Source organism: Anguilla rostrata, chromosome 7 (assembly GCF_018555375.3).
Source record: "Anguilla rostrata isolate EN2019 chromosome 7, ASM1855537v3, whole genome shotgun sequence".
NCBI lineage: Eukaryota > Metazoa > Chordata > Actinopteri > Anguilliformes > Anguillidae > Anguilla > Anguilla rostrata.
The window spans coordinates 17,812,662-17,827,608 of NC_057939.1; the positions used below are offsets into that span (position 1 = coordinate 17,812,662).

At 44.3% G+C, this 14,947-nt stretch overlaps 1 protein-coding gene across 4 annotated transcripts in view; it reads right to left on the reverse strand.

Moving 5' to 3' along the window:
• Positions 1–14,947, reverse strand: part of cacna1c (calcium channel, voltage-dependent, L type, alpha 1C subunit) — a 231,996-nt gene that overhangs the window by 170,046 nt on the left and 47,003 nt on the right. For all 4 annotated transcript variants that reach the window (XM_064343362.1, XM_064343361.1, XM_064343360.1 and 1 more), the window contains 2 exons: positions 10,016–10,343; positions 7,146–7,251 (listed from right to left, as the gene is read on the reverse strand). In XM_064343362.1, the coding sequence (XP_064199432.1) occupies positions 7,146–7,251; positions 10,016–10,343 (434 nt within the window). The remainder of the gene's footprint in view (positions 1–7,145; positions 7,252–10,015; positions 10,344–14,947) is intronic.

Below are 14,947 nucleotides of genomic sequence, written 5' to 3' on the forward strand. Positions count from 1 at the left end.
ACAGCAGGTGAAGGGAAGTTTCATAAGAACCCAGGGCTAATACAACACTGGGGTATATGCTAATTAAATGTGATATCTTGCTGACAGAACTATCGGCAGAGATGAAACCTCGACTATACCTGAGAAATGCCTTCGGGGAAACTAATGAAAGCGGGAATACCTCCTATTTTGTTGAGAGAGAAAAAAAAAACAGGCGTATGTACCACTGAAAAATGGAATTACTAAAGAATTAAACACAGGTGCTTGCACAAGAATTGTGCTCAACCAACCAGAAGTGAAATCTCCGTTCATGCTTTTTGCCCAAGTCAGTTTCCCTCAAATTAACTGTTAAATAATCTTTTTTTTTTTTGCAAATGGATTGAAATCTAAAGGTCTGCTGCAGAATAACAAGCACATCTGAGGGCCAGGATGCAGTGGTGGACGACTTGAAAGCTTTCGCGTTTCCAATTACAGACGCACCAATTAGCTGGGAATGGGCGACATCATAATGGTCTTTTGTATGAAAAAAAAAAAAAGAGCTCAGCTCAGCATCACCACTGATTCTGCACCATCAGTGAAGGGGAATTAAATCTAATCTAATCTGATAGTACTAATAGGACACAATCTGTTAATATTTGTTTACAAGAACACTCCTTTCCACCATAATCACCTGAAATATAATTGATTTGGAATTTCTTTTCATGGATCAGAGTTTAAACAATTTTACAAAACAGATTTAGTTTTCTGGTCTGCCCATGCATTATTCTGATAATAAGCACTCAGTGTTGGCCACGGGCAGTTATGGAATCCGCCAGTCACAAATTACTTTCTCACAGGTTGCTAAAAATAACATAGTTTTGGTTTCTTCACTGAAGGACCGTCACATGTAAACTGTTCCAAAAAATGACCCCCCACTGTCCAGTGCCCTGCAAGCTATCAGTTACAGCCAATATCCACAACATATCCCATTTTGACGATTATTTAACAAAAATAAATAAAAAATCACAGTAATAGTCGCATGCATGTCAAATTTAAATAAAGCCCGGAATTCCCACACTCAAAAAGAACCGGTCAGCCATTTCAATACAGAGCACATATTAGAATCACAGCAGCACAGAGTTTAGTGTGAGTCATGACTTCTACGCTGGAAATTATTCAGTCAAATGACATATAGTAAGAGAGCGTGTGAGTGAGGTACAAGAGAGAGAAATTTGTGTTGTGTGTATTGGTGTATTGAGTTGGTGCTAGAAATACAATTCCTTTATAACCGATGCTTTTAAAAAAGGCGAAAAAAATAAGGAGGGCAAAAGGGGGTGAGTGGGGGGGGGGGGTCACTGAATAATGAATGCTGTTCCATGCAGTCAGCTGACATTTTTTACAGGAGTGCATTATTTTATTTTATGGAGCTCTCAGGCCTAGTAGGGATGGGAGTGGGGGGGGGGGGGCATAAATCGGTCTAGGAGAACTGCTTTGTCACAGCAGGCCTGTCCCTGTTCTGTGACCAGGGGAAGAGGGAACCAGGCCGCTCCTCTTCTCTCTGCCTTTTTCGCCCTGTCTTACTTTCATCCACTGTCCGTACATCCTTCACTTTTTTCTTAATGGAACACAAAGGGATGCCATGCGTTGTTCTCAGGCCTATAAATAGACCAAAGACTAGCGCCCAAAAAAGTTCACCCCCACTCAAACAGGACCACGGTGAACCTTGGAAAGACTAGATGGTTTAATTGGCAGGTTGTGGGTTGGTAATGAAGATCTTTAATCTCCCTGTAGATGGCTGATATTCGATCCGGTCAAACAACAGCTTTTTCATTACACCGCACAACACCCCCCCCCCTTCCCCCCATGTCTGCCTCATTGTCTGAGAAACATTTTTCGTTTTTTTTTTTGGCAGGGAACCCTTTCTAACATTATCAGTGGTATCTGCTGACAGCCTACAAGGGAAAATTGATGTGCCATATTTTTTGGAATGACAGAAATGAGTGAGTTGGGAAATTACCTCCTAACCAGAGATTCATTTAGCGTCATGGCGTCGCAAGAACTCATGTTTCGCTCATTTTAAAATGCACTCTACCCCCAATTCATCTTCCATTCCCAACCACCACGAATAAAGCACCTGTCACTTGTCTCTGAAAAAACAACCTCTTACTAGAAAAGACAGAAGAGAGCATTACTCAGAACAGGTTTGGATCCAACAACAGAACCCCTGCTTTTTATTTTCATGAAGGCTACTTCCACTACCTATTATGATTGACTGATTGATTGACTTAATCAATGGATTTCACTTATTTGCTATATCCTGGGGGATACAGCTTAACCTTTTCATCCATTCATCAGGAAGGGTCCAGGGGCAGGTTGGATTAGGGACTGCTGGTCAGTAGGTGAAGTAGCAGCTGGGTGGAATTTTCACTCAAACCGGGCCCTCTGGGCGAGGTACTACCAACCTAAACGCTGCCGGCGACAAGCGGCCATTTCACGCCCTTCCCGGTTTCCTGCCGTAATGCGGCTGAGAGGGTCTTGGGCTTCTGATAACAAGCCATGAGCAAGGAACAGGTGAGGAAGAGTGCTAACATTTCATCCGATATCTGTCCTGAGGCTGTGCTCGATTGCTTTTCCTGACTAAACAGCCTACCAGTTTAAATAAGGATCACATGTCAGGAGCTGATTCCTTCTCAGGTAATTGTGTCTAATGTTCTAACAGTACAATACCCTTGTGCACTCATCAATTCATTGTCGTCTTCACAGAAAGGATTGGGTTACGTTTAATAATTCAGATATTAACAAAGCGATCAGTCTAAATTAAAACTTGTTGCTTTTTTGTAATAGATGGGTTAATTACAGAATTGTTTCACATGAAGCACATAAAGATAATGCCCACATTAACAGAAATCAAATAAGAAAAGAATCAGATGCAATTGGCTAATAATCAAAATAAGGGTCGGGATCATTACCACATAATGGCTGCCTCATTGTTCTGTTCTAGCCACTACTACCACAATTTATACAATGGGATATTTGGATTTAGATATTTACTTTGAATTGCTAGTTAATTACCCTCTAAAAGGTGTATTTTATTGTATTGTGGTATTTTAATATAAATGTCTTTTTTCGCATTGTTATTATCATCTTTATGCATCTATATCTTTCTGCTTATAAATGATATTTAATGTGATATATGCATGCTTGTGCATGTGCACTGTGTGTGTGTATGTTGTGTTCGTGTGTGCACATTAGTGTTGGTGTGTGTGTGTGTGTGTGAGTGTGTGTGTGGGTACATGCATGCATTCTTGCCTCTCAGCTACTTTAACTGCGAGATTTTCAACCTTGGCCACGGATTTAAAACATTAATTTACGCGGCTCTTCTCCTGCTAATCTGCGTTCGCTCCCTCTGAATGGCACTTAACATCTGAACGCCGCTCTTTGTCTCTCGTCTGAATGAGCAGGGCCGAGTACGCAGCCGATGATCCTCACCGAGAGGGAACTCTACCAGGTTCAGTTTCCGGCACGGTCCATTACCGGTGTAGCCGTACCGCTGGTGAGGATGTGTAGCCATCGCTGGGCTTCCATATCCATGACAACCCCTGCACACTGCGTACCTCCTTCTCCACATCATTGAGACTGCAGTGCACATGGTAACGAGATGGAGAATTCCACAGTGGCCACTGAGAGTCAGTGTTCAGTAAAGCTGTGTTGGTCATGCATCCCAACTGACCAACATAATGCACGCTGTGGCTTTCCACCTGACACAAAGATAACTGAGGGGTCTCACAGAACCACCAATCACTAAACTCTAGAAAAACCAAATTGATGAGACAAAATACTCCTCACAGAACTAAGCACAAAATGTGAAGAAAACGAATAAATTCAAACTTGTGAATTCAATGAGATGAATGACCTCTGTTACCAGGACTGAACGCAGAGGACCTGTCTGGGGTAAAATACCCCTCCCCCCATGTCCGGGTCCTTCCCTCTCAGTAGTGGTGGGACATGAGACATGTTTCTAAGAGTCATTAACAAGCGTCAGGACGAGAAAGCCTTTAGTCATCACACATCCTCTCTATTTTCAAAGGCTTTAACTAAATTTGACACAGCTGTGTCTTTTAAGTTTAAATTGAAAGCACATTGGCTTGTAGCTGCTTAGGCCAGGGTGCAGAGGAACAGATGGGAGAGGGGGGTCCCCAGTTCCGTCCAGAAAAGAACAGGCCTGAGGAAAGAACTATTGGAGACGGGCATGATGTCATTCCACTACCCGGCAGCACCCTCTCCGCGAGGCACATATTACTTAAGAGGGCCACCCCTGACCTGCGCACGGATCGCGCGACGCAAACACAAACATGACACAGCAATCCGGCCCTTCCCCTCTCAGACGTCTCTCCGCTGAGCCGGATTCAGCAGGGTCCTCGGTCTCCGGGATGATAGTATTCTAACTGCACTGTGATCAAAACAAGTGGGGAGATGAGTCACTTAACAGCGCTGTCGGCACGGCTAGAGTGCACACTTTCCCTTCGCCGGCGAGAGATTCAGGAGTGCAGCGCTTTCCTTATTTTCCGCCTCTTTAACATGATTTCTTTTTCAGCACAATGGCGTACCGTACGTCGCTTAAATACGATGATGTAACAGCCCTTCACTAGAAGGTTATTGTGCTATGTAATGATGTCTAGTATGCGGGTCTTCAGGAAAATTAGAGTTTAGCGAGTTTGAGAATGTTTTAGGAACATCCCGCAAACACAAGAACACAAACACGCACCACGTGCCCACACACACACACACTGGCACGTGGCCACACCTCTGTGCGCTCTCTCATTATCTGGCTCATAGTGCAAGGATATGGATCCGATGGCTGGGTGTGTGCCAGCCAGCTCTTTGGCAGCTCCCACTGCCACATGGACTGCCCACAAGGTTCGTCCTCCAGGGCTGCGATGCCTTCTAGTCCCACGGGGCATGGCCAAGGTTGGAAGGGTGGCCTATAGAGTTCTGGAATGTACCACTTTCTTCCCATCCTTCATAAAGAAGGAAGACCAAACTTTTTTTATCCACAGCTCCACACGAGAGGTGTCTGTGCTGCACTGTACTACCAGAATCAATGCAAATGGCAACGTTCAGTTTAACATTAAAGCTGCTTAATATGTCTCTGAAGACATCACTGCCAATTCCGCAGATAAAAATATTATTCTTACACAGGCATTTGATGGTTCATACTTCAAAAAAGGCATCGTAAAATTAGCCTCGCACTGCTGATGGATGTGTCTACAAGAGTGCAGTGGTGCGGAATTTGTATCTCCTCTCAAGCTGATCTCAAACCCTGATAGTCAAAGAATAAATGAACAATAAACACTCTGCAGCTATGGCGATTATATTTCCTTTTTTTTTTCCAGAGAATGCTGGTGTTTTCTGTAAAAACAGCAACATGCACTGTGCATATTAAAAATATAAGTTGGGAGGCGAAATGCTTCCTGGGTAAAAAGTAGTCCCCCATAATCTTTCCTCTGTAGATACATATATAGATCACTCTTTCCCATTTTTGCTGCAGGAAACAAACAAATCAACCTTGAGTTTTTCATTGGCTCTGCGCCGTTTCCCTCCAGCCCCCGGTGAGCACCAGCGGGCTGACCGTGCGGTCATGTGACGCAGCTCTCCCCCTTCACAGCCCACAGCCCTGAGACTGGGCCTCGGATCGCTCACTTCCTGAGGGTTAAAAGCTTTCACCTGTACCCTTCTTCATATTTCACACTGTTCTGCCGGTGTTGGGAGGGAGCTCAATCATTTTTTTTGAGAAAAATATCGAATTTTGGGGAATTTTCTGTCTCACAGAACCACATACAATTCCGCTGAGGCCCATGGGAGCGGTGTTTTGAGTTCACTTCAGAGGCGATGCTTCGGCGAAAGCTTCCCTGGGTCTTTTTCTAAATGGACCAGCTGCGCAGCGTTAGACTTCCATTCTGCATTTAGAGGACCTGAAGAGCTAAGCGGCCAGGCAGAGTCTAACCTGCTCAGCCAAGTCGGCCAATGAGATCTCAGAGTTCCTCTCGACCTATGCCTGGATTGGCCACAGGGACCACTGTTCTCTCCGTTTAAACCCCTTAACCCACACAAACAGCGTTCTCCCTCTCTATTGATCTAGCCTGGGATGCTCAGTGGACTGGCTGTATGCACAGGACTCGGCCACGATTAGTAGGCCTAAGCCTTTCAGAAAAGCGTATTATGACAGAAGGAGGCTGGCTGAGGGACTGTGTGTTCCTGCTTTGCCAGAGCGCAGTGAGACTCTCTGTTTTATCAGTACGGCTTGCTGCTCCATCTGTGTGACAGACAGAGGGAAACGATCAGGAGGGAGCAGAGGGTGGTATGGGGCTTGGAGTGAGTGGGGGGGGAGGGGGCAGTTGGAGTGTTCTACACAGTTCTGACAGACATGCTTTATCTTGCCTGTCTGGATTAATGTCCACAGCTCTAACATCTACAGACAACAGCAACTTGACACACATCCCTACTGGCAGACACAGAGGCACACACACACACACACACACACAAACACACACACACACGGCCTAGGTTAACGGAAAAAAGTGAGCTTCTCCAGAAAACAACAAATTTATGCTAAATTTCAAGTGTCCATTTAAAACATCTGAAGATTCAAATCCAGATCAACCTTTCATGTCCAGCAGATGGGTGTTGCTACCCACAGCAGCCAATGACATTCCTGGCTTTTAAGGAAGCATTTCATTTGGCCTTAGAAGGTACCATTCTTCATAAATATTTCTTACCATGCCTTCATTTTTTCACAATGCACCCCCCGATTCCTAGAGACACTGGCACCAGCAAGATGCACCATGTATATTTCAAAGGAGGGATAATGCAGCAAAAAAAAGCATATAAATTTGTTCCTAATGGTGTTTATTCATCACTTTGAGGCAAATTTCCTATCACTTCAACACAAATGAAATTTCCATTAGCTTAAATTACTCCGTAATGATGCAGATTTGCAGTCATTTGCAGTCATGTGATACTTCGGTAGGAATAAGGTATCTACGTTCCTCCAGGCTTCATGCCCCCCCCCCCAACCCCCCCCATCCTCCCATCCGCATCCCCCCGTCACCTCACCAACAAAAAAAAAAAAAAAAGCTTTCAGTTCTCAAACAAATCAAGCGATACAGAATGAACCCCATGTTACTTACCAGATTGGAGTTTGTGGCGTTGGAGTCGTCCTCGGGGAAGGGGATATAGACAGCTAAGGCCACGCAGTTAGCAAAAATAGTCATCAAAATGATTATTTCAAAGGGTCTGGAGGAGCTGGAGTCAAGGAAGCACAGATGGAGCACGTCCAGGCAAAATCAGTAAAAACATCACACTTGGAACTGCGAAACGAAACAGCTGGCTTACTCGAAGGGTTTGGGCGGGAGGCCGTGGGACGCCTCCTAATACGTCCGTGGGACGCACGGGACGGTCGCGTGGCCCACAGGAAACAGGAAAGAGGAGACGGGGAGGTGATCCAAGACAGCGTTTTTTGGGGCTGGCACTCGAAGGGGCCTGGCCTCGTCATCTTGACCCCTTAATTCTCTTCCCGTCACACCCCCCCATGCCCTCCCCTACACAACTTTTCTTTTTTCCACCGAGGAGAACAGCGTCTCTCTTCGCTGAGTAAAAGGGAGAAAAAGCTGGCTTCTGTCAGCCCCCCTAGCCCCATCTCCACACGCAGAAAATTAGTCACCGCTGGACTGTTGCCAAGACCGATACTTTTATCTTTATTTCTTTCCGTCTTTCGGGTGGATTTGTCTGCCACAGCAGCTGGAAACTGTATTAGCTTGTGACTTTCAGCAGGTTCTACCAGACCTTGTGTCCTGGGTGACTCAACACCAGCCAGCATTGCCACCCCTGTTGCTCTCAGAGCCCGCAAATATTTGTACTATTCTGCAGACAATCGCTGCGATACAATCTTCATAAAACTGAGCAACTAATGGCTTGTGTTGGTTAGGTTTCCAGCTTGTTGTGGTTCGCCGTTGATGAAAAAATCAGATGAAGAATTATATTTCTGCAGTTACACAGGCAAAGCTATAAATCAGCAATGTGATTCTGTGACAACACAGAAAAAATAAAATGGAAAAAAGTCCTTGAGGGTGGCCTGCTGAGTGTGAGACCAGTAGCTGGATTTTGTGTAGTTTTCACGCGCAACTGTGGGAAAATGGGGGCAGAATGCTGTCTGATGGAGCATTGTGTATGGCATTCGAAGGGTTAAACTACGAAAATGTGCAAAAAATGACTGCAGGCAAGGGCTGCTTGCATAGAAAGTAGTATTTAAAATCTGGTACTTTGCAGTGGCAGCGCAGTCATCATTTGTTCATTATGTCAATGACATCACACACAGGCACACCAGCTGAAGGCCTGCCATTTCTTCTTCCAGTGCATTACAAGGGGGGGAAATCTTTCAAAGAAATGGGACTGACCACTACTTACAGTAATGCACTTGGCACAATTCACAAGAGAGAAACAGATGCTCCGATTATTGTGCCGGTCCTAGAGCAGGCCCAGGCTGCAATATTTTGAGCGGTTTCAATGATGATGTCGGGTTTTTCCTGATCAGTGACAGAGCACTGAGGCTGAATCAAGCCAGGCAGGGCCATGGAGCACTCAAGCAGACCCATATGACCTGTTGAAATGGCTAGTTGGCATGGCAACGCTGACAGGAAGAAGAGAGGATCTGTGATGTCGGTCTTGTCTCTCTGGAGACTGAACTATGCTGTGGAGTTGGGGGAGGGGTAGCTCTCTGATTACAGATTGTCTGTGATATTTTAACGGAACAGCCAAATGAAACGGGGAAAATGTGTTCTGTTTGCCTCATTCAAAATATTTACATATTTATCGTGGCTTCAGAGATATTCAACAGGCAAAGCCTCACAGGTTAGCTTTTATATCAAGACTAATTTGTATTTTTCCTCATACTGTCTCTCCTCTCTCTCTCTCTCCCTCCCTCTACTCCTTCCTAATTTAACATAATGATGTTGGAAATAATGTCACCACTTGACTGACACTGAAATGCTCAATCAAAGGAATAAAATCAGAGGGCGGATTCAGGACTCAGCATCAGTAACCGTAACACTCCTTACCCATCAGCCACTTCAACAGAATGGCTGAACACAGGCCATCTCAACACTGGCCACTGCACAACCATGACAGGGTAAAGTAGATCATTACCTTTTCAGGGATTAAAATGATTCACATAGTCTGGAAGGTAGCTATGCAAATATAATGAGATTTTTAAAAATTCAGCGCTCCAGAGGTGGAAAATCCAGGTTCATAAAGTAAAAGTCCTCCCCAGTATTTAGTTCCAATCACCTGGATTTGCTAATTAGCCCAATTCCTCAGCCAGGAGGTAGAACTAATTGGTGAAATTGGCTGGCCGAGTTCATAGGTGAAAGAAACACATGGCAGGACTTTTACGTTCTGACCCCTGGACTTTCCACCTCTGTGTCCAGACTCCTTAAAGATGGGGACTTTGTGTGGAAGATGACAGCCTAATTTTGGACAGTTAATCTGGGATACTCGCTCTTTTCTCTGCCTAATATCCAAACCCTTCCTATTCGTTTCTTCATACAGTATATTTCTCACTGTCACCGTCCCTCACACATGCCTGCAGAACATGGCACATAATCGAAAAGGCAGATTGCAAAACAGACAATAATGGAGGCAATTCCCTTTGATATGGGCTCTGATAAAGAGAACAAGCGACGTGACAATCCCTGCTGATTGTTTGTCTCTCCTTTTCGGTTATAAATAAACCCTTGGCACTTATAATTGAGTCTGCGGTGTACCCAAAGGCTGTGGTTTACCAAGTAATTGAATCAACATTATGTTATGAAAATATGACTATACAAAGCCACAGCAACACCCAACACATACTTTCTCTTCTGTAGCACCCTGTCAATCAGTATCAGTCTATCAACCAAAGAAGGCACTCCCACAATTCATGTTTCCCAGCACCCCTGCTAATTCCAGTACCCCCCCCCCCCTCCCTAATTCCCGGACCCCCACACCCCCCTGAGAAGGATACTTCCACTCCACGATGCTGATGCAGGCCCGGCGGATGGGGTTCTTGAGCGTTAGGCAGAGCAGGGCGCGGGGCGGCCGGGTGGTGGCCGTGCTGGTCTGCTTCTTGGGCTTGCCGTAGTTCTGCCGCTTGCGTTGCGTGGAGCTGGCGGTGGAGATGGGCGCACTGGCGTTGCCCATCAGCTTGGCCTGCCGCGCCGCGTCGATGGCCGCCTGCCAGGTGAGCGCCGCCCCCGCCGTGGGGATGTGCTCCGGCGCCAGCCCCACCACCGCATGGTCGTGGTCGTTCAGCCCCGGCGGGGGAGGGAGGGAGGGGCTCGAGTAGTTGGAGCCTGCGGGGCAGGACGGGGCACAGAGGGGGGGGGGGGGCAAACAGACTGGTCAGACTCCCCACAGTCACTGACTCCTGTCATGTAGAACACTGCACATGCACTGCACCAATTACAGTATCAACGTAGTTGTTCATCGCACATCTGAACATATGCAACACACACATTTCAATCAGGAGTTAGTTACAGAAAACGAAAATGCTCATTAGTCCTGGGCTTAGAAAGGCAATCATTGATGTACAGCTCAGAGGAAGGGTGCTTCAAAATCTCTGTCGCTTTCTTTTAAATAATTTTTTTTTTAATTTTTTTTACACAACAACAACGCCCCCCCCCCAACCCCTCTTAGCCCACCCTACTGCAAACACCAAAATATAAGTCAATTTCAACAAGTATTTCAGTCTTATATTTAGGTGTATAATCTTATTTATGTTACCTTTTTTGCTAAATAAGACAAATATACTGCCAAAACGAAAGGTGAGACAGTTTGACTCATTTCAAGATTTGCCAAAGGGGTAAAAAAAAAACAGACTTCCCAAGCAAACAGTAACTTAAACAAGCTAATATTTTCGACATGAGAGATAAAAAAAGATTTTAAGTCTCATTACAAGACAAAGACACTTTTCTGCAGTACCATAGAACATTCCCTTGGCCACCCCCCCCCATCCCCCATCCCCTGCACCACCCCACCCAAAAATGGCAAAATCTGCAAATGCTTCTGTCAAATTGATGTTACGCTCTGTGATTCTGATTGGCATTTTTCCTTTTTTGCTTTTATACTCATTTCATAGCACTTAACTGCATCCTCTGGGGTGCGCAGAGAGGGATAAATGATAATCACATATCTCTCAATTTAACTCTCAGCCCCATTCATCTGCCATCACACCCTGCCCTGTAGTCTCTGTTACCGAATCAAGCTTCTGCGGCTAAACATCTGCGGAACAAACACGCCTTTCCTTGGCAGGGTACTGTAATCTGATTGGACACACCCAATTCAGCCACATGAATATTCAGGTAATGGATTTTGCAGCAAAATATCTAGTCACAGACAGTCAAGAAAGTTACATTTCGGCTTTTGAATGGGGAAATGTGTTTCTGACTGGGCTAGGACTGCTAACTACTAACAGAGAGCACAACTTTGCCAAAAGGGATCAAGCCAAATATGATTTGTCTGAATAAGTAGAATATTGATTTTTATTCTGTCAATAAAAACCATTCAACAAATGAAAATAACTTATTTCCAAGACATTTGCTTTTTCTACTGAATATATAAAACATTTTTATGGTGATCTGTTTGGAGAAACACCAAGTTCATTTTCCTATTTTAAATAAGGATGGTACTATCATGTTGAAACTGACAGTACATTTCTCCAGGAATCTAATACCCAAAAACAAGAGACCTTCTAGGGGAGGCCAGTTCTCATGTAAACATGCATGGCAAACATAATTCTTTTCTCTATCTTTTCTAAAGTTAATAGCTCCCTCTCATTCTCTCTTGTGCTCTCTCAGGGGAGAGTGTTCAATGCATGGTTAAAACAAAGCCAGTCTATCCCAATTTTTCTCTGAAGGTTGATGCTTACTTCTTGGTGCATATGCAGTATAGTACCTGCAGGACAAAACAATTTCATCAAACAGACATCTCCACACTGCAGGGAAGAAAAGACAGCTCAAATATTTCCTGATCCATACATGATTTTGGGCTCCTTCTAAATGCTGCTCAGTTAGTCATTAATCCACTCTTCAGAGACCAGCGTGAGATACTTTGCAGATATGCAGAAACAAGTATTTAAAGTCTCAAGTCAACCACCTCCATACTTCACACTTTTTGCGAACCTGACAACGACTCCCACAACGTTTCAGCACAGTCTCCACTGGCGAGCCGTTGATGTGAGACCGCATAATCTGCACTGTAACAATACGGAGCACCGAATGCACCAACGGCATTTTCATACCGCAGGAAGAAGAAGAGAAAGCACCCCTGCATGCAGCATGCGTTTTCCAATGATGCCAGACAGAGCCAGACAGTAAGGAGTGGGGTCTGGTGTTGCATGTTAAACAGCGCCATTGCTTGCTTCCTGCACCCTGCGTGGATCTCTTTGTTGAGCGCTCGCTCCCCGAAGAAGGGAGCGCTGCTGACAGATGTGAGATAATTATCACCACTCAAGCAGTAATGTCGACCTTGTCGCAACATACCATCAATAACGCGGGCGGCCTTAAAAATGTCCAACGATAATTTTGTCATGTCATTATGCTTGAAGACTGCTCCTCCCAGCTATGGCACAGAGGCTGAAAATGCATGGGTCCTTTAAACCTGGCCACCCTGGTACGGAGTAATAAGACAGGTCTTAAGACTGACCTTTGAGTTTCCCATAGAACAGATGAGAGGTGACGCATCAAACCTCACTCTAATCTCCCTGTACACGTCTTCCCATTAAATAAGAGCTTTTTGGAAATTAATCTGAACTCAAGGATGTACAATGAGGCTGATCTGTTTAAAATTCAATTATGATCTCACCCCCACCTCATTTCAACACATACTGAAGTTCTGTTTGCATACTGTACCTCCTCACCCTCAAGACTATTCTAAAAAAGAGGGCTGCTGGGTGGCTCATTCTGTTAAGGCACCACGCTGTGATGCCAGGGCCAACTGTGTCGCTAACTCCGTAGGGTGATGCACAATTGCTGATTGTGTCGCCCAGGGTATGGGAGGGTTCAGTGGGTGAGGGGTCAACGTTTCATAGCTATTTACCAACCCTCACTGGTTGATCGGCCCCTGTGGACTGCATGCTAAAGCCTCATATGAAAGGTCTTCCTCCATCTCCACTCCATGCTAGCTTAGCTGTAGTCTGCAATGTGAAAAGAAGCAGCTTGTGACACCATGTGTCTTGAAGGAGAACCGTGTATGTCTGCTGCAGACCTGGGTCAAATACGTATTTGTTTTGATTTCAAATACTTTTCTACACGTTACTGATCTTTTCTGTTGTACTGGAACCAATGAAATACTCTCAAAAAGTGCCAACCCCGCCTTCTGGTCATACTGGCAGGCTCAATTACACCAGGTGAGATCAATAGAGCACAGAAAAGTATTTGAATCCAAAACGAATACATATTTGCACTATTGGCCTGCAGAGTCTCCTAAACCTGGCACTGAGATTTGTGCATGACCATGGCTGTGGTTGCGGACATTCCAGAAGAGGGTGGAAATTGCATATGCACAGCCCCTTGCTAGGTACCTGTTTTGTATTAAAAAGAAACAAAAAAAATTTGTGAACTAATGGTAGATACACTCCTGCTTTTCTTTATTTCACCATCTATCCCCATCCTTGGGACTAACTGAAAATCAAAGTCAACTTATTTTGGAATAATTAAAGTTGTTGAAGGAGTTGGAGGTAGGTTATTTGGTGGCAAATTTATTTTGTCCATTAATGATGCCATTCTTTAAAGCGCACATTGATAAATTGTCTAAAAGGATCACTTTATTACCATAACACTGCTGCATTTTAAAGTGTCTCTTCTAATTAGATATGCTGAATAGTGTTCTGGTCTACGAAGTTTCTAAATTACTTTTTTGAATTACATGTCTGCTCGCTTTGTTTTGCACATATAATTGCAAATGCCCTCTGGAGAAATACATGCTATTTTCACCTCGCCGTGCTTCTTTCGGCCATGTTAGGCCATGAGGCACGGCTAACGAATTAAAGGCCGATCACAGTGAAACGACAATAATCAGCAATTCGACAATTCAGACTGTACACAGCAAGCTGTGACACGTCAACAGCGGGCACACAGAGATACCACCACTTGGCAATTTCCTATGAATGCACTGCGCAGTAATGCCCTTATGTGCATTAATTCATCACATTAATTAAAAGAAGCTGGGGGGGAAAAAAATTAATTTCCACTGCTATATTTAATATAGCATATGTAATATCTAAATGTTGACAGGGGCGTCTACTTAATATCTTAACCATTTGCTTATTGCCACTTATGAATGACAATAATTGTATAAATACATTGAGCAGGACCGTCATTTGATTAAGATGAAGGCAGCAAAATAAATGATCATTCCCCGCAAACCAAGCTAATCGAAACAAACTATGAAGAACAAAAATAAACCATGGGAAGCATCTGTGACTGGTTCCCAGTGGGTACACAGGTTGGGCTGGAGAGAATAGCTGGGGTGAAAGAATAGAAAATAGATCTGTGACACACAGTCAGAGTACAAATAACCCAAAATCTGTAGGAGAAAAAAAACGAAACGTAAGATCGGAAGAGGAGGCGGATTTTCCCTGTGTGGTAGCACCTCAAGCACAAGATAAGTGATCACAGTCAGCAAGCGGGCATGTGCTTCAACAGGAGAAAGAAAAAGAAACAGCATTACATAGAAGGAATTTGCCACAAACAGAAAGAGAATCCTATAACTTGTTTGCCTTTGTTTTTGTTGGTAACATTACTGTTTATTTCGCAAACAATCTTTTCGAAAGAACAACACCTATAGTTTGTTTAACACCTATCTTAAACATTCTGTAACACATTAATATATACACTTACATTCTTGCCAGAGTAACTGAGGTTAAGTATGTCACTCAAAATACCAAATAAAGCAGTAA